We start from the raw sequence: 21,110 nt of genomic DNA on the forward strand, positions 1-21,110 counted from the left end.
CAGAGGATAAATCTCCAAGCAGTGGTCTATCATTTTGTATGTTAGTTTCTAGTATTGTAATGGAAATAAGGATTTCATAAATAGGTTCAGTACTTGAATTATCTCGAGGCCTGGCACTGTCCAAGAACCGTTGGTATGATGCTGACGTATGAATGAATGAATGTGTAAGGGTTGGGCCTTCTTGGCCCTTGCACCGTGACCACAGTGATCTGTTGTACCTCCCCTTCTGATTATCCCCTCAACAATCCTGCGCTTTGAATGAAGCATAGGATTTTGTACGTGGGGATGCCGAAATAGTCATTTGGTTATGCTGCTGTATGCTCCGTATGTTGTTTGCTGTAGGTGTGTGCTCACCGCTATATGAGAAAGGGTTCTGACTACCAGTGGGGACAAGGTCTATGCTACACGCTAAGTCAGTTTTTGGACTACGACGAGACATGGGAACCTTGCAAGGGCAGACCTACCAACAGGTAATGCAAAATTGTACATTTAATTGTCTAATTAGGTTTATGTGCAGGTTTGCAGAGGGAGGGTAGAAGCCGGTCCTTCCTTCATAGACTCCAGTACAGAACTGCCTATCAGATGACTGTCCCTTGCTTATAACTTATCAGCACGGATCACGCAGAAACATACCGTTTCCATTGTTATGGTTCAACTGTTGCATCATTAAGACTGCTGCATAGCAATGTGAACATGTTTACAGAGCCATTGCCCAGAAACGGGTCTGGTACTATATCGGGCCATTTCATGGTCGTTGCATAGGAATGGTTCTACACGTTCCAGTGAGCTGAGTGTATGAACATTAATGTCTCTGGGACTGTCTTCAACCGCTCGAAAACTGGGATCATGGGTTTGAATCAGGGATGTTTTTATTTATTCTGTGTTTATATATATGTAGCAGCCTTGCGATGGGCTGATCCCCCGTCAAAGGAGTCCTACCCACTACCTTATGATTTTGAAACTGAAGTGAAAGGAGGTGTTCCACTGATGTTCCAACGTAGTAGTCCTTTGTGGGGAGTCTGTTGTGTGCAGCAGTTTGCTACCCTGAAGATGGATACAGCAGATTCTGCTGAAATGTTGGTAATGATATATAGAAGGCTACGTGTCGACACATCCTACAGGATAGTAATCTTCAGTGTTACAGTTGGATCTTTGGCCAGCCCAAGGTTCAGGTCTTGGGGTCCAGAGACAGGCTAGCCTGATGGAGGGGTTTTCTCCTTCCTGTTCCTCTGTGCAGACTCAAGGATATTGTCTCAGATAGGCCACAACTGTTTACAGTTCTTCACAAGTTTTCCAACCATGTGACGCTGTGTAGTCTGAATTACTGACAGCATCACAAAATATATCATAAGTATTCATAATTAACGAGTGGAAAGTTGTACTCCTGTCTGAATGCTGTATGTACTCAATATGTTATGTGCTGTTTTAATTACGCCATTGACTGTGATTGTTTGCTGCAGACACGAAGCTAGACACATCGTATTGTCTGCATCAGTCTGAGCCTTGCACTCAGTGCTGGCAGGGGGAAAGGGGACAGCCAGGCATCAGACCTTTCTTGGTTTTTGAAGTAGTCAAAATTAAAAAAAGAGGAAGGAAGTATATGAACAGGAAGTTCTAAGAAGAACTAATCTCCTGCTTTCCTCTGATCTGACATGGAGCACTGTACAGACACACAGAGAGAGTAGTGATCTCATAAGCCTCCTTGACACAACATGGAGTGCACAGAAAATGAAAGAATTAGGGGACACACACAGACAGCAAGGTGATGTGATAAGCCTCGTTTATTTTTTTTTTTCAAATTAAGAAAATATTCTAAAAATTTACCAAAAATTAAAATTATTTAAAAACATTGTCCTTCTCTCTAGAATACCCTTGGACGATAAGTGAAAATGAATTACAGTAGGTAGTGTTTATTTCTGTGTCAAACAGTAGAGCAGGCTGTGCATGGCCCCAGCTTCCTGGTACCTACCTCTCCTGTCCACATATACATAGATGTATACTGCATTAGAGGAGAATTTATGAACCTTTGTGTTTCATTAAATATTCGGTACAATAAGAAAGCGGTGCCATATAAAACTTATAGAGATTAACAAGGTCTGCAGTTTTGTTATGCCCCAGTATTTTGGGAAAATTGATTTGTTTGGTTTGATTCTCATGAAAGCAAGCTACATTTTGGGAGGTTTTCAGTTCAAATCTCACCCATGACAGTGGCTCTTCTTACAGTTTTTTCATTGTTTTTTCTTAGCCTCCCTAGGCAGGCTGGTATAGTACCTTGATTATGCTATGTTCACTTCCTTCCAAATCCTTTCCATTTCATCAGTTATCCTGACATTTGAGACAATGTGCTCTAGACGAACAAAGCACTTAGTGGGGGGTGGAGTCTAGTTGGGTCCACTTGGCACGGCAGCCACTGATTGGCCTATTGTACCTGCCCTGGGTGATTATGATGATGGAGAATTTGGTGGAAATAAGATTGGCAGGGGAAACAAAAGTACTCAGAGACATCCTACCCCAGCGCCACTTTGTCCACCAAAATTCCCACTTGACCAGACCTGGGTTTGAACCAGGGCCGCCACGGTGGGAAGCCAGCAACTAACCACTTGAGCTATGGCGCGGTGTCCATGTGCTCTAGATACTAACTCTTGTACATAAGGAGTTATACTGGACTTATATGAACCAAAATTAAATTAACTGCACAGGTGCCAGTGTGAAATTCTGCAAAATTCTGTTAAGTAGTTTCAGGGGTGAAACTTCAGGTGGGGGCCACAACTTCCACATTGCATATTGTACAAGGAAAGCGAAGGAAATGCACAGGAGTAGTACTTTCTCCTTGAATGTGATGTCTTTCAGTGTGATTCGATATTTTCCAACTGTCTGGAGAAATTTTCTGCCTCCCTTTTAAGGGTAGATCACCTTTCTACCCTGAATATGGAGGCATTATGTTCCTTAGAAAGAGTAGGAGGCTTGAGGGTAGTACAGTAATACGCAGAATGTGGATCCCCCCCACCCCCACCATCACTGCGACTTCTTCCCGCAACTTTAGCGTAAAACAGGTAGAGATATGCCTGTAACAGGCCGTGGAGACCCGTAGGTTTGTTAGAAGTCGAGGCTCCCACATTTTCTAGACAGCTCACAGGTGGTGATGAGGTTGTCAGTCTTACATGCCAGCCAGCTGCACTTTACCCCCAGGAAGGTTCCTGGTACTCATTTCTGTTGGAGGCAGAGTCAACGCCAGGGCCATAGTACAGCTGGAAGAGTTAGGTCGGTGAAAAAAATATTCAGTCACCTCATTGGGGTTTGAACTCGTGACCTTCCGGCTTGTAGCATAGTGCCTCTACCAACTACACTATGACTCCCCCACCCCTTTCGGATTTAGTATAGTAATCTTAATTGGTTTCTTGGCCACTGGGATATTTGCTTAGATAAGGCAGAAAGACTGAAAATGTTATTTTTGCTTGCAGAGCGCATGAGCAGTATGGCTACTGTCAGGCGGGAACAAGTGGTTTACTTCTGGATGACACAGCAGTGATTGGAACCCCTGGACCATACACCTGGCGTGGGACACTGTTTGTCATCAGCGTATCAGATAACTTCCTGAATCGGGACAAGACTACTTACCATGGACCCTTACTAGAACACGAATCGCCTGTTGATAAGTACAGCTATCTGGGTAAGAATGGTGCAGAATAACTCTTTCACTGTTAGAGAAGCTATGAATATATTAATCCATTGGAACCTAGACAACAGTTTCTCACGGTCACAGTATGTTCTCCTGTGTGTTGCACATGTGAGGAAGTAAGAGGCTGCAAATTAATGCAGGTGAAAATTTAAAAGAAAGGCACTTTACCATGTGAAAATGCATAACTCCTGCCATCTGTTGTACCTGTACACAAACTATTAAGGGTGATGTTGAATAATATAAAGCATAAAGGTGTAATATTCATCACACAATCAGAGTTCTATGGTAATTTATACATTTGTGATGGAGGACTTGAGATGACAACTTAATTCCAGAGTGTGTTATGAGGTCAATTTGTGGCTGCTGAAACTGTTTACATTTTTACAGGAATGTCTGTAACTGCAGGACAGTTCTTTGGCAGTAAGATTGCATATGCTGCTGGCGCACCAAGGGCAAATGGAACTGGTCAGGTTGTAATCTTCACCAAGAAACGTCCAACAGAGAATCCAATGGATGTGCGGCTGATACTCAGTGGGGAGCAGTTTGCTTCCAGCTTTGGATATGAACTGACAAACGCTGATATCAACGGAGATGGGTAAGATGAGAGATTCTTCTGATAGTAGAACATATGTGCTATGGTGTTAGGAAGCTCAGCCATGTTCTAAGCATGAGGGATGCCTTCATGCCATCAGAGTGTAACTTTTAGATATTATTAATTTTATGGAAGTATCATCTTAGTTGCAGTCATAGAGATGAAATCCAAAATTGAAAATGAAGGAAACTAACACAAGAAACTGATCTCAAACATATCTGTAACTTGTGTCCATTCAGTTCGATATCAGAATCTGCAGAAGTGTTGTTACAATGGTAGCTAATGGTATGTTCTCAGAAATGTCAGAATTGTCATCATAAATACTTAGGGAAAATAACTCTTACTTATACTCTCTGTTTCTTGTATGGGTCTCACAGCTTTGTTCCTTTGTTTGTGATAACAAAATGTCCAAAGTTGTTTTATTATAATGGAATTTTGCTTTGTTTTTAAGGAGAACCCAAGCTATCAATTTTTGGTTTTAGAGTACATGTGACCATTTCACGTGATGCAGAAAATAGTGGACCCATGCATTGTGTCACTGTGTTGGAAGAACACACTGCCAATTTTTATCATTACACCGTCTGAGTGTAATGTTTAAACAGAGGATCTTGCAACATTACTACCTTGTACTTCCGTTTTATTTATTTTTGGGGGGGGGGGAACTGTCTCCCACCTTCATGTTTCTATCCTAGTGTGTTTGTGTGCTGGCAAGTTTTCAGTTTCATGCTTTGGCTGTTCTATCACTGGGGAAAGTGAGGTCCCCCCAACTTTGGTAGCTGTTGAATAGGAGGCAGAAGAAGCCAGAGCCAGTCAGAACTTATTGGTAAGGGCAGAAATTCCTGACTCTGCCAAGATTCAGATGTGTACAGTCCCACTGAGAGTTGATGATCTTTCATTTTAATGGTCAGGCTGTCCGTCTTGAAACAGCATTGGCCGACAGTTACATGTTGGTTATGTGAATTGCAAGTGGTATGTTTTGACATTGCAGGTTATGGTCAGTTGTAACGTTCCTGGCTGGACTGACCTGTTGAGGTTCTAGTCACTCATATTGCAGTGTGATAATGTCACCAGTAGTTCTACTTTACAAGTTCTGTTCCACTGCATTGTTCCTGTTGGCACTCTTGACTCCTTGAGCTTACATCCACCCATATTGCTGTCAGATATTCAAGCGAAGATACTACATGGGCTGCTGTATCTGGTATTCCTGTGTTGCACAGAGTTTCGGCCAGGATTGTCAAGATTGTCCATTTCCTTTACCGACTGAACTACCTGAGCTCATGGTGAAGGATTTGCTTTGGAAGAGTGTAGAAGGTTATGTGTCATGATGATGTTCCTGTTGCAGATTTCCTGATCTTGTAGTGGGTGCTCCGTTCTTCTTCAGTCGAGAGGAAGGAGGTGCTGTGTACATTTATACTAACAACAAGAACCACTGTCTGGACTGCAAGAAACCCTTAAGACTGACAGGAAAACCAGAATCCAGGTTTGCAGCTGTTCTTCCTCAGCTGATATACAGAACTATGGAGTGTCAGTTCCTTCTAACAAATCCAGTTTTGAGCATTAGCATTATTTTAGATATTGTTCACAATATCAGGCAAAGTACAGAAAGCCCATAATCCTGAACATAATGCTAGAACTCATCACAGATGAATCATATGTTGGAATTTTCTTCTGTCATTCCACATGAATAATAAAAGGCAAAGGTGTCCCTGTGCTCAACGAATTAAGCATTATGCCATGAAGGTGTGAGGGGGAATGGGTGTAAAGATCCACGTTTTCTTCATCTCAGCACTAGCTGGAGGAGAATAATAGAATGAACTTATTATGTATAGCAGTGACAAGGAATCCTTAACACACAAGGACCAATTTAAAGTTTAATGTCCCGTGAAAGCCACAAACTCCACAATATCCCATTACATGGCACAATAAGAACATTATAGCAGCAGTAATACTGTTATGCTCCACAGGTTTGGTTTTGCTATTACAAACCTTGGAGACCTAAATTCTGATGGTTATGAAGACATTGCAGTTGGTGCCCCATATGAAGGGAACGGAGCCATATACATTTACTTGGGGTCTGAACAAGGACTCATTCCTGAGCCCTCACAGGTTTGTATGCCTGTAGAAGTGTGTAATGTAAAGGACTATCAGCATGTATGTTCCTTTCATGGTTCTTATATCTTAATGACAGTGCAGTGGGTAATGCTTGACTTTGCCTTCGTTACTAGAAGCATCAGAATTGAGCTGACATGTATATGCAACAGCAGAATCATTTTCAGGTATTTCAAATTTCACATTTTCTCACTCAGTATGACTGGGGTCAACAGTGTCCAGCATGGTCAGTGTGCCGAACTGGATGAACCATATCAGTTGGGCAGATTTAGCAACTGGATGAAGTGTTATCAGTCAAACAATTTGTACCTATCAAACAAACCATATCAACCAGGAGAATCGTAGCAGTTGGACGAACTGTTCCAGTTGAAGTTGATGAATTGTACTAGTTGGACTGATACAGAATAGGCCAGTTGTACAGACCATATCAATCAGCAAATTAGATGAACCAGAGTGGACCCACCACACACTAACTTCTTGGGATGGCAGTATTTGCCACTACTGAGCCAGAATATAAAATGTTTCAGAGAGAAGCCTTCATAAATAATCAGATTTCAGCACAGAGACCAGGCATCCAGACTGACTCTTGGGCAAAATGCAGACTGATTTAGTATTAAAACAATTGTGCTTTGAAGAAATACAGTAAACCCTGTTATAAGAGACCTGGGTATACTGGGCAAAATCTAGCTGTGTAAAAATGTAAATGTATCCCTGTAGCAGGACGTGAAGGTCCATATGGTTGTGAGATGTTGAGGCTCCCACATTTTCTAGACAATCGGTTGTCAGCCTTATGCACCTGCCACCCTTTACCCCCAAGAATATTCCTGGTACTCATTTCTGTTAGAGGCTGGGTTGATCCCAGGGCCATAGTGTAGCTGGAAGGATTAGGTAAATTTAATAAATGCACCTCATAGGGATTCGATCCTGTGACCTTCCAGCTCATTGCATAGTGCCTCAACCAACTACGCTACCGCATATCCCAGTCTGGCTGTGTACAGTTGTGAATTTTTATAGATATTGAGGAACTAAGAGGTTTTTTAGTTAGAAAATTATTTAAAGTGAAAAAATAATTCCAATATATAACCTTGATTGCATGTATTGGCTATTTATCCTATGGTGTACTTCTGTAATACCCCTTCACTCTGTTACACACAAACACCCCACCCCCACTCTGCATTAGTTCGTTATAACGAGAGTTGAGTCTACAAAGGAAAATAATTCTGACTCTTTCTTGTGTGTGATATCTACAGTATCTGTAGCTTGACAGCAATTGGATATATATCTGCAGTAAATGAACATAGAGACTGGCAAGTTGTGGAACATTACAAAGGGAAGTAATTCTACGTGAAAGTACATGTATTCTGGGTGATTGCACAGAGTGACAGCATTTATGAACTGCTGACTTAAGTCTTTCCAACTTATTGTTTCAGATCCTGTATGCTGAAGATCTCCGAACGAATGGTGTGCCAATCAAAACGCTTGGTTACTCCCTGAGTGGCGGATTAGACTTAGATCAGAATGGTTATCCTGACCTCATGATTGGAGCATATGATGTTGATGCAGTGGTGTTGCTGCGTGCTCGACCCATAATCAATATCCTGACGAGTGTCGAGCCATCAGCCAATCTGCAAAACATTGACCCCAGCCGGATAGGCTGCCCAAAGCATCCCAACGCTAACCATACCTGGCAAGTCAATATTATAATCTGGCCTTTATGTATCTGTCTGCCTTCTAATTCAGTTGCAGACCGAATATAATGGGCAGTAACTAATAAATTTTTATGAAACTTCATATGAATTTCATACCATTGGTTGTCACTCCAACTGGATACTTATTCTGGAGTGAAAAGTTCTAATACTGTTTTCCATTAGTCAGTCTGTCCTTAGTTAAGAAGAGTTATGTCTTCTTGGATATAATGCCATGTAGTCTGTTGGAAGTGAACTGATGTTTCAGAGATAGAAGGTAGAAATCTTGCTGGTTTCTTTCTTGAATTATTCTTCTACCTTAGAATGGAGGTGACATGTCCCGGAAGATTCAACTCTTCAATACATCTGCTGTGAAATCCTCAAATCTTATATGTCTTTAGTTACTCTGTTAACTTTGCAAGAAGAATTCTGTTCCATGGGGTTGGTTTAGTTGTTCAGAAACTATTCAGTAAACATGGCACAACTAATATAAAGAAAATAAATGTATAATGCCTTAAGTTGACTTCTAAAAAACTGGGCTGCATGTTAAGTTTGGGGGCACATCAAATTTGAGTGAATTACTGTGTATTATCTTGCCAGCTTTACAATGTATTATCACCATTTCCAGTTCATTAGTAGTAATTTCACTTGTCAAGCCTCTGCACAGATTTAAATGTGGCAGTATTTCCCCCAGTGCTCATGTTACAGTTTTATTACCATGCTCATTAATCAGAATGTGGTAGACCATAAGAAATTTGGAGTTCCCTCTGTAGGCAGCCGTTCTTAACAAATAGACGAAATTTAAATGTATTTTGTCTCTTTGCATCATCGCGTGAGTGAGTGGATAGAAAGTGTCCAGTCTCTGCATTCTTTCCATCGAAATTTAAATGTATTTTGTCTCTTTGCATCATCGCGTGAGTGAGTGGATAGAAAGTGTCCAGTCTCTGCATTCTTTCCATGCTCCTTCCTTTTCAGTTTCTTGCCAGTTCATTCCCCCTTTCTTGATGTCTTTCATTACCTGGATGGACCATTTTGCAACTGTTTCTGTTTCTTTAAATTTTAATTGTAAAGCCAACGGTTGTTCCAACCATGTTTTTGTTCTTCTTCTGCCTTGTTATATCCATTCTTTCTACATGGACAAACCATAGTAATGGTTTTAGGATTTGAGGTTCTTACAGCAGTGGTTATGAAGAGTTCTGTCTTCTCAGATATCACATTGGTTACCACCTTCTGCATGCTGGTCTCTTGCATGGCTTACTCATTGACCCAGAAGTAAGAGGTGCCACATTCGTATGAAAAATTTGTTGACTTCCACTGGACTACATAGCGTTATATCCCTGAAGATAGGCGTCTTTATACTGTGACATGTTGTGCAATGGAGGACCCCCCCCCAGCAGTGACGTGGCAGCTCTGGCCACAGTGAAGTAGCCCCCCCCTGGGCTACGTGACACCGCTTCCTACTGTGACGAGGCACATAACGCGCAGTGACGTAACGGCGTGAGGCAACAGCGGTACCGATTACGTAACAGGCAAGCGCTGCACCTATATAAGAATTAAAACATAGCCGCCGCCGAAGTTAATTCTCCAGTCAGCAGTGAACGAGTTAAAACGTAGCCGCTGCCAAAGACAGTGAGTTACAAGTTAACCAGGCAGTCAACCAGTCAGTTGTAGTCTAGCATTTGCAGTCTAGTGTTTGTGATACTGCCCATGGCAGTAATCGTCAGATTGTAATTTGTGTGACTGTAAGAGCGAATGGAATAAATTCGATATATCCAACGAGGCGTGAAGTTATTTGTAGCGTTATACACCCAGAACGTGACAACTGGTGTTTCAGAAGTGGGATTGGACTTACACACGTGACCGACAGGATTCGAACTCAAGACACGTGACAATACTAATAGCTAAGTTCCACCTTTTCCAAAAATTTAATTTATAATTACATCCCTTTTTGTTTCCCCCTCAGTAGTTTTAAAATATTTAATTGCTTTCATCTTGCTTTCCCCCTATAAGAAGCCATGGTTTTGCGTTATATGTTGGTATTGCTCTAAAGTATGCTTTATAGATTGTTGTTTTGTGTTATTTTTAGTACTTTTGGCTCCATAATATTCATTTTATAATTTGATACAATTAGAACTCTTCTGTCTTTCCGTTGATCCAGGTATTTTGTGCTGGAGAAAAATACTGTGTCCATGTTGTTACATTACCTCAGAATCATTGCCTTCACTTTCTATGTTCTTGATTTCCTTAACGCGAGCCTAATATAATTCTGTATGCTGCAGCTTCTCGTTTGCTGCCTGTGTGTCGATGAAGGTCACCACGAACCTGACGCTCAACTACAGTATTGAGGCTGAAACATTCCAGAGTGGACGCAAGTTCTCACGAGTTTGGTTTGGTGGGCAGGAAGGTGACAAGAAACAGTCTCACATAGTGAGGAAGAGAATTGAAATGAAATTTGACCCTTTACGACGCAGAGGAGATGTTAAGAAGTGTGAAACAGAGATAGTGTACCTGAAGGTAATTTTTTGTCAGCCATAATTTTCTGTGTATTTGTCGTATTCTGTACAGAAGTACCAAAATTTTGTTAATTTTGTTTCCATTGTTTCATTTTCAACCAATTTATTTTTTGTCTGCTGTTAAAAGTTTAAAAGTAAAGCTATCCCCCTGATGAGTCATGGAGGCTCATAGGGTTGTGAGATGTTGAGGTTCCCACATTTTCTAGCAGTCGGCTCACAGATTTGTGTTTGTCAGCCTTATGTGCTGGCTGCCCTTTACCTTCCAGGAAAATTCCTGGTACTCATTTCTGTTAGAGACTTAGTCGACCACAGGGCCATAGTGCGGCTGTAAGGATTAGGAAAATTTAAAAGAAATTCACCTCATCAGGACTCGAACCCATGACCTTCCAGCTTGTAGCATAGTGCCTCAACCAATTACGCTACTGCTACCTTTTTGAAAGAACCATTTTACCGTTCATCTATCCCATTGACCAGCATGAGAGTACACAGAGATACTGGGTTTTCGGACTTTGTCCATCGTCTGGATTCTAAATAACTAAGAAAAAAAAACAGTGATTGAGGCCAGCTCTTTTTAAGGGACCCAACAGAGTAGGTGTCTTCCCTCACCTGAGGATGGAAACAGATCCAATTTCTGAAACGTTGTGTTTTTCCCTTAGTTATTTAGAATCCGGACGATGGACAGAGGCTGAAAGCCCAGTATCTCTGTGTGTTACACACCATCGTCAGAACCCTACAGTATCTAGGATGAGAGTAGTTTTCCAAATGCCTTGATCACTTATCCCTTTACCAGTTCATCCCTGAAGGTGGATGCAGAATGTTTCTTTGAAATGCTGTTATCACCCTGCAAGACTAGGTCTCAAAACTTATAAGCTCCATCGACAAATGTGAAATGGAAACAGTGATAGGAGAAAGATGAGGACGATGATGAACAGTGATGAGGGAGAGAGAACTGTAATAATTCCACCACAAAGAAAGCCTCAGTGTGTAAATTTATTTTATAGGAAAACCAGCGAGATATCCAGTCACCAATCAAATTCCAGCTGAAGTATGAGTTGGTACAGAAAGAACCCCCAAGGCTCATACCAGGTCAGCCACTGCCCGATATTGATGATTACCCAGTTCTGAACCAGCAAGAGGCAGCCAAGACGTTTCAGGCAACATTCCAGAATGACTGTGCTGGCGAAATCTGTGTCAGTCAGCTGTATCTTGAAACACGACTCCTCTTGCCGTCAGGTATATAGCTCTTGTTCCATGAGGTAATGTTTTAGTACAGCAGTCCAGTATTCCACTGGGAAGGTGCTCTTCTATGAACATGGTACAAATCTTTGGCTTCTGTAAAACTGAGAAACCAAGGTGATGCTCTAGACCTGTATTTAGGAGGTGGTCAGTTTGAATCTTAGTGAGGACACTGTCTATCCTGACGGGAGATTTCTGTGGGGTTCCTCAGTCTTTTCAGGGATATTCCGTGATGGCACCTTGATTAGGCCATGACCGCTGTCCCTGTTTATCCATCAGTCATCCAGTGCTATATAGTCTAGGTACTGACAGCATTGTTAAATAACATGAAACCAAGAATCTTTCTTAATTGTTGAAAGTTTTATTCAGATCAAGGTCAAAGGGTTGGGCAAGACATGTAGCAACTTGGGATAGATGAGAAATATGTACAAAATTTTAGTCAGAAATTTGAAGTGACGAGACCATTTCCAAGACCTAGGCATAGTTGGGAGTATAATACATGATGTTTCTAATTAGGTTCATGGATTGGCAAGGTAGGGCCCATTGCCTGGCCCCTGTTGTCAGCTAATGTGGCTACAGTTCAGACTGTTTCCTGTGGTGCCACATCAAGGATTGAATGTGTGGGCCCTGGTAACATGAACCTTTAATGAAGTAGAAATGAGGATTGTTACATTTCTTGCCAATCATGGCCTTGACCTTCATATTGTGTTGTGACAGATTTTAATAAAGAAATTGGATGTAATTACATTTGCTTATACTGGATACCAAGCCCTGCCAGAAGCGCTAGGGCTGCACAGAAAGACCCACAGTACTCCCTGATGTTACCTCACATGAGCACAGGTCTGCATAACTCGAAAGGCTATATATGAGACTTGGTGCCGGCTGCTGACCTATGTGTAATTGCTGTACTGTTATGTTACCAGCGAGCTGATCTTTATGGCTGCGGTAATTTTGATGCCAGTACCCTGAGCAGACCCTGTTATATCACATGTATTGTTAGCAGTTTCATGTATCTTATTCGTCATTTTGGTTTAGACTGAATGGGCAAGTGTGGGAGCCAGTGAATGCTACAGGAAATGTAGGATCTGAGATTCTTGCAGCTGTGCTCATGAAGAGTTCCGTCTTCTGCTTGCTACCTTTTTTGCGCTGGTTTCTTGCTTGGCCTGTTCTGAAGATGGAAGCAGTCAGTTCTTCTAAATTGTCAGTTGACTTTCAAAGGATTAGATTGCGTTATGTGCCAGGAATTGTTTGTTTCAGGGCGACATCCCGATACTTGGGATCTGATCATGGGTGAGCAAGAGGCGGTCAGGCTCAACGTGACTGCCTACAACTATGGCGAGTCTGCATACGATGCCTGGCTCTTTGTGTCTCATCCTGCCAGCCTTAATTACACTGCCTACAAGACTGAAGTAAGAGGAGTGTTGAACTACTGACGTTAATTTGACGTGAAAATTATGGAACTGGAAGAATTACAGCTCTTTGTTCAAACACACTTTGAGTAGGTACAGTCGTCTTTATGACTCCGCTAACACAGTTCTTTTGATTCCCAGAGTAAGCACATGAGCTGCACCCCGCATAACAAGACACTGATAAAGTGCAATATTGGCAACCCTTTCAAGCAAGGCACTCCTGCCAACATTCTGCTGCGGTTTGATCCCAAGGGTCTTGCAGATACAGAATCACAGCTGGAGTTCGTTGTATTTGCCAACTCAACATCAAAGGAACTAGATGCTCAGGCGCCATCAGTTCTGCACATCAACGTCATTCGCAGAGCAGAGATCTCTGTCACAGGGTGGGTAAGATTAATGAGTCTGTTGTGTTTGTCAACATGAAATCAAAAGAATTAGACACTCAAAATATATAAAAAATAATTGGAAATATTAATTTGTTCCAGTAGAGTGCCTAATTAATTCTGTTCCTTTAAAAGACATACTTCAGTTTTTCAGTGTTTATTTGCATGAAAAATACTGCTGTTGTACCTACAAAGTGGATTTATTAGCCACCAGGAAAATGTACAACAAAAGGGTATATCTTGAAAGTACAGTCATGAAAGGGGTTCATTTTTAATGATCTTTCTGTTTCATGATGATTAACAGATGACTCTTTCTTTATTGATGTAAGTATAGTTGAGGATTATTTATAGATTTAGGGATGAAACTTGCTTAAGCTCACTACCGTTTCAGTGGTTATTCCTTTTATTTTTATCCACATAGTAGCTTATCTTAAAGTAAGAACTAAACCTGTTTGCTTAGGGACAGTATCCCTAAATGCCTCAGTGAGGCGTACTGTGGCTGCTCTTCCATTGTGGCACAGAGAAAGTGAGCCTCATTCATGAGCATTCTTGTGATGAAGTTGCGAGCTAAATATTGGAATTGAATCTCTGCAGTGGAAATTTTGGCCTCGCCCAATATAATGTTTGCAGGTGTTGAGTCCTTGAGTCCCAGAGCCCTTTTAAGTGCTTTCAACTGGATTTTCTAGATTAGGCCCTTTTGGGATTTAAAGAGGCCATGGATGAGTTCTTGCACTCACCAGCGGTTTGTAAAGGTGATGGAGAAGGTGGGGGATCTGCTCCTACCGTGTGTGTCTCGGCCACTTAAGGATGTCAGTTGCCCCACACTTGTTAGAACAATCATCTACTGACATCTCTGATGAACTGAATTAATGAAAATCTTTGAATACTCTCATATTATGAGACTCATTTTACTGTGCTTATACTGGCTGAAGTGGGAGATGCAGACGCAAGAAACTGCCATCCTGCTGTCAGTGTGTTTAAATGTGCTCAATAAGAATAATTTGTTTCCTCCACAATTTGTCCTTGCTTCAGTTCTGTGCATCCTGATCACGTTTACTATGGAGGAGTCGTGCGTGGAGAATCAGCCATGGGCTACTTGGATGACATTGGCGAGAGGGTGATGCATACTTACCACATCTTCAATCAGGGACCTTGGAAAGTTGGTAGTCTTGAAGTGCATATAGAGTGGCCATTCCAGGTCGCTAACAACAAGCCTCAAGGGAAATGGCTGCTGTACCTTGAGGACAGACCCACTGTAGAAGGTTTGTTACTGTTCATTTTGACAGCACAAAATTTCTTTTATAGTGGATGATGAGATTGTTGAATATTATTGCTACACATTCTGTGGTGTGGCCTGAACGGGCTTCTGTTCTAAGCTTCAACTGTTTGAGGAGAGGAAAGAAGCAGAGAAAACTGGGAGGCTGTACCAGGTTGGCTTAGTAATATGGCACCTTTGTGTGTGATTATTATCCAGGTTTTGAGCAGTGCTCACTAGCCTGGGTGATAAGTGATAAAGTCTTTTAATTCAAATTGGGTTATATAAGTTTTGTGCCCCAATGTAAGAGAAATGAGGAAAGGACACTAGGAGAGCAAGTCATGGCAAGAAAAGCATGAATTTTTACAACATTAAGAAGCAGTGCATGAGACGGGCCAGCGAATGTTGATTGACTAATGGTGAACTGAAAAATTTGGAAATGTCACTGGGTAGCCTTTATGGGAAGGGGCTTAATTTTGATGAATTTAAATTCTGAGGATTGCATGGGAAGTGCACAGTAGCAACTTGGAATGTGGAAACCTCAGTATTTGAAGTGTTCCATCTCCTGGCCTGTAATGCTGTAAAGTTAGCTGACAGGTCAGAGAACCAAATGTCCTCCATATATGATTGAAGGGTAAGCCAAGCATGAAACCAGCATCACACTGGAAGCTTTTGCCGGTTGCCATCTTCAGCGTAGTTCCTTCAATCCCAGAGGTGGAAGTGACATGGCAGTATCAGTTGGCTTCTGATGAACTACACAGTGTTATGTCCCAGAAGCTAGAACTCTTTATAAGCATGGCTACGAGAACCTCAAATCCTGCCTTCTCAGTATTTGCTTGGAGACAGAAAATCAAAGAAAATTTGTGTTGAGATGGCGCCTTTTTCTTTTCCTATTTTTTCTGTACTTCACCCCATCTTCCACTTCCTCCATCTCTTGTGATCCTGCTCTGTCTCATTCTTTCCCTTCCTGCTCCTCTTTGCTCCTCTTCTTTCCCTCCAGCAGCCAGATCCACACAGCTGTGCATTGTGTTCAGGGTCTCAGACAGCCCCGACACTTCCCCTAAAGTTGTGTCGTGTTGCAGGCCAGGGTGGTGGAGAGTGTTTCATTGCACAAAGTCAAGTGAATCCGTTGAACCTGACTCGACGTCCTGGAGTGGAGGAGCCCCCTCTGGAAGCTCTGACCCTCCCTGCAAGGCCTTTAGCTGCTACTGTGGAACCCTTGGATTCCACCTGGGAACCAGAGCGACCTCATACTCGACGTAGGAGGCGAGATATTGAGATGGTTGTCAGAGCTGAGTCTTATGTAGACAAAGATGGGAACAAGCATGAACTTGTTAATATGGTGAGTTCAACTGGTGCAGTGTTCTCCTGTTTTATCTTTTTAATGAAGTAACCATAAGTACTTTGTGGGCGGAAGCCTAGGGTTACGGCTCCATAACTTCTCTTAAGTGGAAATACCTGAAATTGATAAGGTTTATTTGGTATTTTGCATACCAGATTTCCATTCAACTTAATTTATTGCAGACTCAGAAATTGTTGGACAAGGAAAGAAAATGAACATTGCCATCTCTGGGTTGTGGCACCATGTAGTCTGGTAGAAATACACCAGTATTTTGAAGGCACATACTGCCCATTTTCCAAGGGCTGCATGTTCCTCCAAAACGTTCGTACCCTTCTTGCAGACGATATGATGTCACCCCTTTGAAGACACTTCTTCTGAGATTGTTTGGATATGTTTCAGAACTGCCTCCTGGGAACAGCGAAATGTTTAAAATTTCATTGTGTGGTATTTAACTTGCGAAGGAACCATGAGGCTACCATCAGGATACGAGCCAGGTACGGATCATTTTCATGCTCAAATTTTTATATCTGGCCAGCTGCCTGCATGCACCAGCCAACCATTATTTAAATTAATGTAGCATGCAGTCTATATGTCCGTTTCTTTCAGTTCCCTGTGGTAATCTTGCACCATGTCTGGTGATTTTTGGGAGGACATCTTGTGAATCGTATTCCTGTTTGTAGACACGTTCTCTGTTACAGCCTCCATAATATTTCAAGAGATGAGACAGTATTACTCTTAAGTTTCTCTTTAGGCTATGCCATAAGTATGAAGAGATTTAAACTCGCAACAGGAGCTGGTAGCCTGTAAACCATGTAATGATTAGATGAAGCTAATCATGTAAATGTCTGCTTTCCTAAGGTTATGGAACTCAACATTAGTAGAAGATTATCCAAAAGTATACTCGGTGAATATTAAATCACGGGCAAAGATGCATTTGCCACCTGGTCTGATGATCCTTCAGAACCCTGCAGATGATGAGGCACAGGTTAGTACTGGCCTTACTGTGCTTATTTTCATATTACTGAAAATCTTGGATCACATTTACTTATTCTCTTGATTTGTGTTATGGAAAATTTTGTTGAGTTTTCCTCAGTGTGTGTCATAGTTAGGAAATACTAGATTATGATGCTCCCATATTCAGGCTTTTGTCAACGTTGTTTTTAGGCATGTGCAAGTCTGTAATCTTCAAGATCAAATTGAGAAAGAAAAACCTTGCTCTCAATTTGAACATCCATTTTTTTTATGCAGAAGTTCACAAATGTTTAGATAATTTCAACTCAAAAAGGTATGTTGTATTGCAAATTCTGATTAGAGTGAAAGAATTGTAAAATTAGTCTAGTAGAGTAAAACTCTTGTTCACATATCAATTTTCGAATTTTTCCCATATTCACATGTTTGGAGAAGGTAATTCTTGCATGTGTGTATTGTACTTTTCTTGCATTTCAAGGTCAGCGAAGCAAAACTCTGTGCATTGTAGTTTCGGTTGTATGGATATTTACTTACACGATCCACTTAAAAATGTCTAATAGAAGGAGATGCATATAAGGAAGAGATATTTACTGTGAAACACTGTAGAATTTGAGCTTTGCAGTGTGGTGGTTATGAAAAGTTCTGCCTTGTGAGGAACAGGGCTCTTTTGAAGGGCTGTAGTGGAAACAGGCACACTGTGGATGTAGTAGTGGTCTGCGTATTTGGGGTGACTACCACCCCCCCTCCCCCCAGTCATTACTCCATACTCAATGCCATTGTCTGGGATATATTTCCATGTAGTCCATTGAAAATCAGCTGACTTTTCAGAGGTACATGGCGTTTCATCTCAGAAGACAGATCTGTTCTTAGGTACTGGTAGTTTGGATTAAACACACACTACTGATTTTCTGTGAATTTTGTTTGTAGCATGTTCCAGAAACATAACTATGAGTTTTAACATCACATGCTTGGGAAAGTTGGGTAAAATTTATGATGATGTGATTGATACCAGTTTTTCCAAAAACAGTATGTAATTTGATCAGGTTTCATGTATGTGGCCCGTTGATCTTCATTGGAGAACTTCCCCCTCCCCACACTTTTTTTTTTGTTTTGTTTTCTGATCTTGTCTGCTTTGGCCACTAGGTGGAGACGATTGCTTACCGAGACCCTTTGGATCAGCAGGAGCCCGAGCCTGTACCAGTATGGATAATAATTGTAGCAATAGTGGCAGGCCTGTTACTGCTTGTCCTTATCATACTCGTGCTGTGGAGACTTGGCTTCTTCAAACGGCGACGTCCTGATCCAACCCTTTCAGGGAATCTGGAGAAGCACCGAGACGAAAATGGCGATTACTCATCGTAATAACTAACAGTCAGGTTCTTTAGAGTGGGAATATGAACAGTTGTTTCCCCGCCTTTCATCCTGATACCAGTGATATATGGGAATACAGTGTGTGGGCTGCCGTCCTTGTCCAGTAACAAGTTGAATGTACAAATGGCTGCAGCATTCAGTGCAATACGAGGCTTGCTTTGTGTAGATAAAGTAGTTCCTTCAAACAGTAGTGATGTCAGACCCGAATTCACTTTCTGCAAGTCTGTTGCTATGGGCTGTAGAAAAATCCTTGTTCAGTACTGGCTGGTGCATTCTGAATGCTGACAGAACATGGGCTCGATAACTATGGTATTGGGGTTTAGTTCCTAGCAGAAGCAAGGGAGCCTCCAGACTGGCTGTGGTGCCCACCCAGCCTCCTGTCCAATGGCTACCAAGGGCTATTTTCCCAGAAGTTAAGCAGCGGGGATGTATAGGTGACCACTCACCTCCGTCTGGTGCCAAGGTTAAGAACTGTGAATCTGTACTTGCACTCCCCAATGTGTCTTAATGGCATTGTACCTAATTAATTAGGTATGGGGAATACTTTACCTTCATGAAAATTTAATGATTCAGGAAAGACTTGTGGGCAAGTTAGGTGTAGAAAGTGTTGGAAGTCATAGAATTTAAATAAGATCTAAAAGTTTGTGCTGAGGGTACATTAGTACAAATATTATGTTTTTTGACCCTATCCATTGTCTCGTCTTTATCTAAAAACTGTCCTGTTTATTTTTCAAAACACAAAATTTTGGAGACTGGATTCTGTCTCCATCTACAGGTAAAACCTACTCATTGGGCCCAATCAACAGAGCCAGTCCCTATCTCCAGACACCTGTGCCAGCTCAATAAATCAAACACAGCACAAACCATCTGATTTATGTACCTCATGTTGGAGCTGGCACAGGTGTCCGAAGATAGGGACTGGCTCTGTCGATTGGGCCCAATGAGTAGGTTTTGCCCATAGTTGGAGACAGAATCCAGTCTCCAAAACATTGTGTTTTAAAAAAAACAGGACAGTTTTTAGATAAAGGCAAGATGATGGATAATGTCCAAAAATTAATATTTGTATTTCACATAATTTTCTTTGTAATATATCTTAACATAATATGAACTGTATGAAAAGGAAAAATCCAGCCTCTAAGTACTGGCCAGATTAAACTTTGGGCATAGCCTTCTTGGTCAAGTCAGTTAACAGGCACAGAAAGTTCAGCTTAATGAAAAGTAATTTAAATTGTGTGCAATTTGAATGTTTGCCAAAGTTCAAATTGTTAGCAAATTTTAATTTTCCAAGATAACATAGTCTGCTACAATTGCACGCCCTGTATAATTAGCATAGTGCAGTACAGGTTTTATAGATTTTAATTTTGTTGTTGGACAAGATGTGCTTCCACCAACCTGGTAGTGTGCTGGACTGTGTTAAATGTGGTGAATCCAGTGTGGATCCACTTAAATGTTTTGTGTTGAACAAGCCCAGAAAAACTTGAATTGAACTCCCACATGATATGTTCACAGTTCTGCTACCTGTGAAATCCGAGTTTCTCACAGCAGTGTATATGAGGATTACTGTCTTTCAGGACATTAGACTGTGTAAGCAGGCAGAAAGGTACCTGCATTTCAGAGGAATAACTTTCTTTGAGGCAGACCACGAAGAAAGAAATTTCCTCTGAAATGTTTGCAGCACATCCCAGGAGACAGTAGCCTAATGACTTGAGTTCGTTTCATGCATGGCATGATACAGTGGAACTTCAATCTGATCATTGATCTAAGATTTTGCTAATTCATTTGTTCTGTTTCAGTGATCCCAAGTCAATATGTTAGCAGTAAATTACCTACTTTTAAGATTTTTGTAATTTTAAATTCCAAATCCACCGATCTTCAAAGAAACCATAATTGACAGTTTATTTTGTTTTGTATACCACTGTAATAATCACGCATGACACAGCTTGTTGTATGAGATTTTCGTTTATACTGTAGCCCAGGTGCTTTATTAGACTGAAGTGTCAAACAAACAAACATCAACCCTTTCACATCTGTCACAGTACTTTTGTTATTTTTATTGTTTAAAACTGCTTCTTTTCTGCAATTCTAATTAATGTTCAGTGATTGTTCTTAACTGTCATGTTATATTTATTATTTGTGTACAGCATGTTCTGCCTCAGCCATTATCACCGAACACAGTGAATGTTGCAGAAGGGGATGGAATTTTAAGTAATAAAATTAACCGTATAGGATTTGAGGTTCTCACAGCAGTGGTTTTGAAGAGTTATGTCTTGCAGGATCTAACGCTGTGCAGTCTGTTGAAGGGCAACCAACTTTTCGCAAAAACATGTCACCTGCATCATTAGTGTTGAAGAGTAAGCGAAGGAAGACAGCAGGCTTTACTTGGTGCCTTCTTCGTAATGGCTTCTTGCTTGGCTTACTCTCAGCCCTGAGAATTGAGGTGACATGTTCCTCCAAAACATCGCTTGACTTTCAACTTACTGCATGGAGTTATATTCCAAAGATATAACTCTTTTAATAAGGTTAATTAACTATTTCAACAGGATTCTGAAATGTAACATTGTGAGGAT

The 21,110-nt window shown here is 41.3% G+C and overlaps 1 protein-coding gene across 2 annotated transcripts in view; it reads left to right on the plus strand.

Annotated features, from left to right (window-relative positions):
- LOC111875022 (integrin alpha-PS1) overlaps positions 1 to 19,239 on the plus strand; it is a 96,618-nt gene extending 77,379 nt beyond the window's left edge. For both annotated transcript variants that reach the window (XM_023871026.2, XM_023871027.2), the window contains 15 exons: positions 343 to 470; positions 3,462 to 3,670; positions 4,067 to 4,274; positions 5,614 to 5,751; positions 6,236 to 6,377; positions 7,811 to 8,067; positions 10,345 to 10,579; positions 11,580 to 11,811; positions 13,072 to 13,223; positions 13,365 to 13,606; positions 14,639 to 14,868; positions 15,944 to 16,203; positions 16,603 to 16,697; positions 17,062 to 17,188; positions 18,316 to 19,239. In XM_023871026.2, the coding sequence (XP_023726794.1) occupies positions 343 to 470; positions 3,462 to 3,670; positions 4,067 to 4,274; positions 5,614 to 5,751; positions 6,236 to 6,377; positions 7,811 to 8,067; positions 10,345 to 10,579; positions 11,580 to 11,811; positions 13,072 to 13,223; positions 13,365 to 13,606; positions 14,639 to 14,868; positions 15,944 to 16,203; positions 16,603 to 16,697; positions 17,062 to 17,188; positions 18,316 to 18,534 (2,874 nt within the window). In that variant the 3' untranslated portion in view covers positions 18,535 to 19,239. The remainder of the gene's footprint in view (positions 1 to 342; positions 471 to 3,461; positions 3,671 to 4,066; positions 4,275 to 5,613; positions 5,752 to 6,235; positions 6,378 to 7,810; positions 8,068 to 10,344; positions 10,580 to 11,579; positions 11,812 to 13,071; positions 13,224 to 13,364; positions 13,607 to 14,638; positions 14,869 to 15,943; positions 16,204 to 16,602; positions 16,698 to 17,061; positions 17,189 to 18,315) is intronic.
- Positions 19,240 to 21,110: the final 1,871 nt, after the last annotated feature.

This window comes from Cryptotermes secundus, unplaced genomic scaffold (genome assembly GCF_002891405.2).
Source record: "Cryptotermes secundus unplaced genomic scaffold, Csec_1.0 scaffold1228, whole genome shotgun sequence".
In the NCBI taxonomy this organism is placed as follows: Eukaryota; Metazoa; Arthropoda; class Insecta; order Blattodea; family Kalotermitidae; genus Cryptotermes; species Cryptotermes secundus.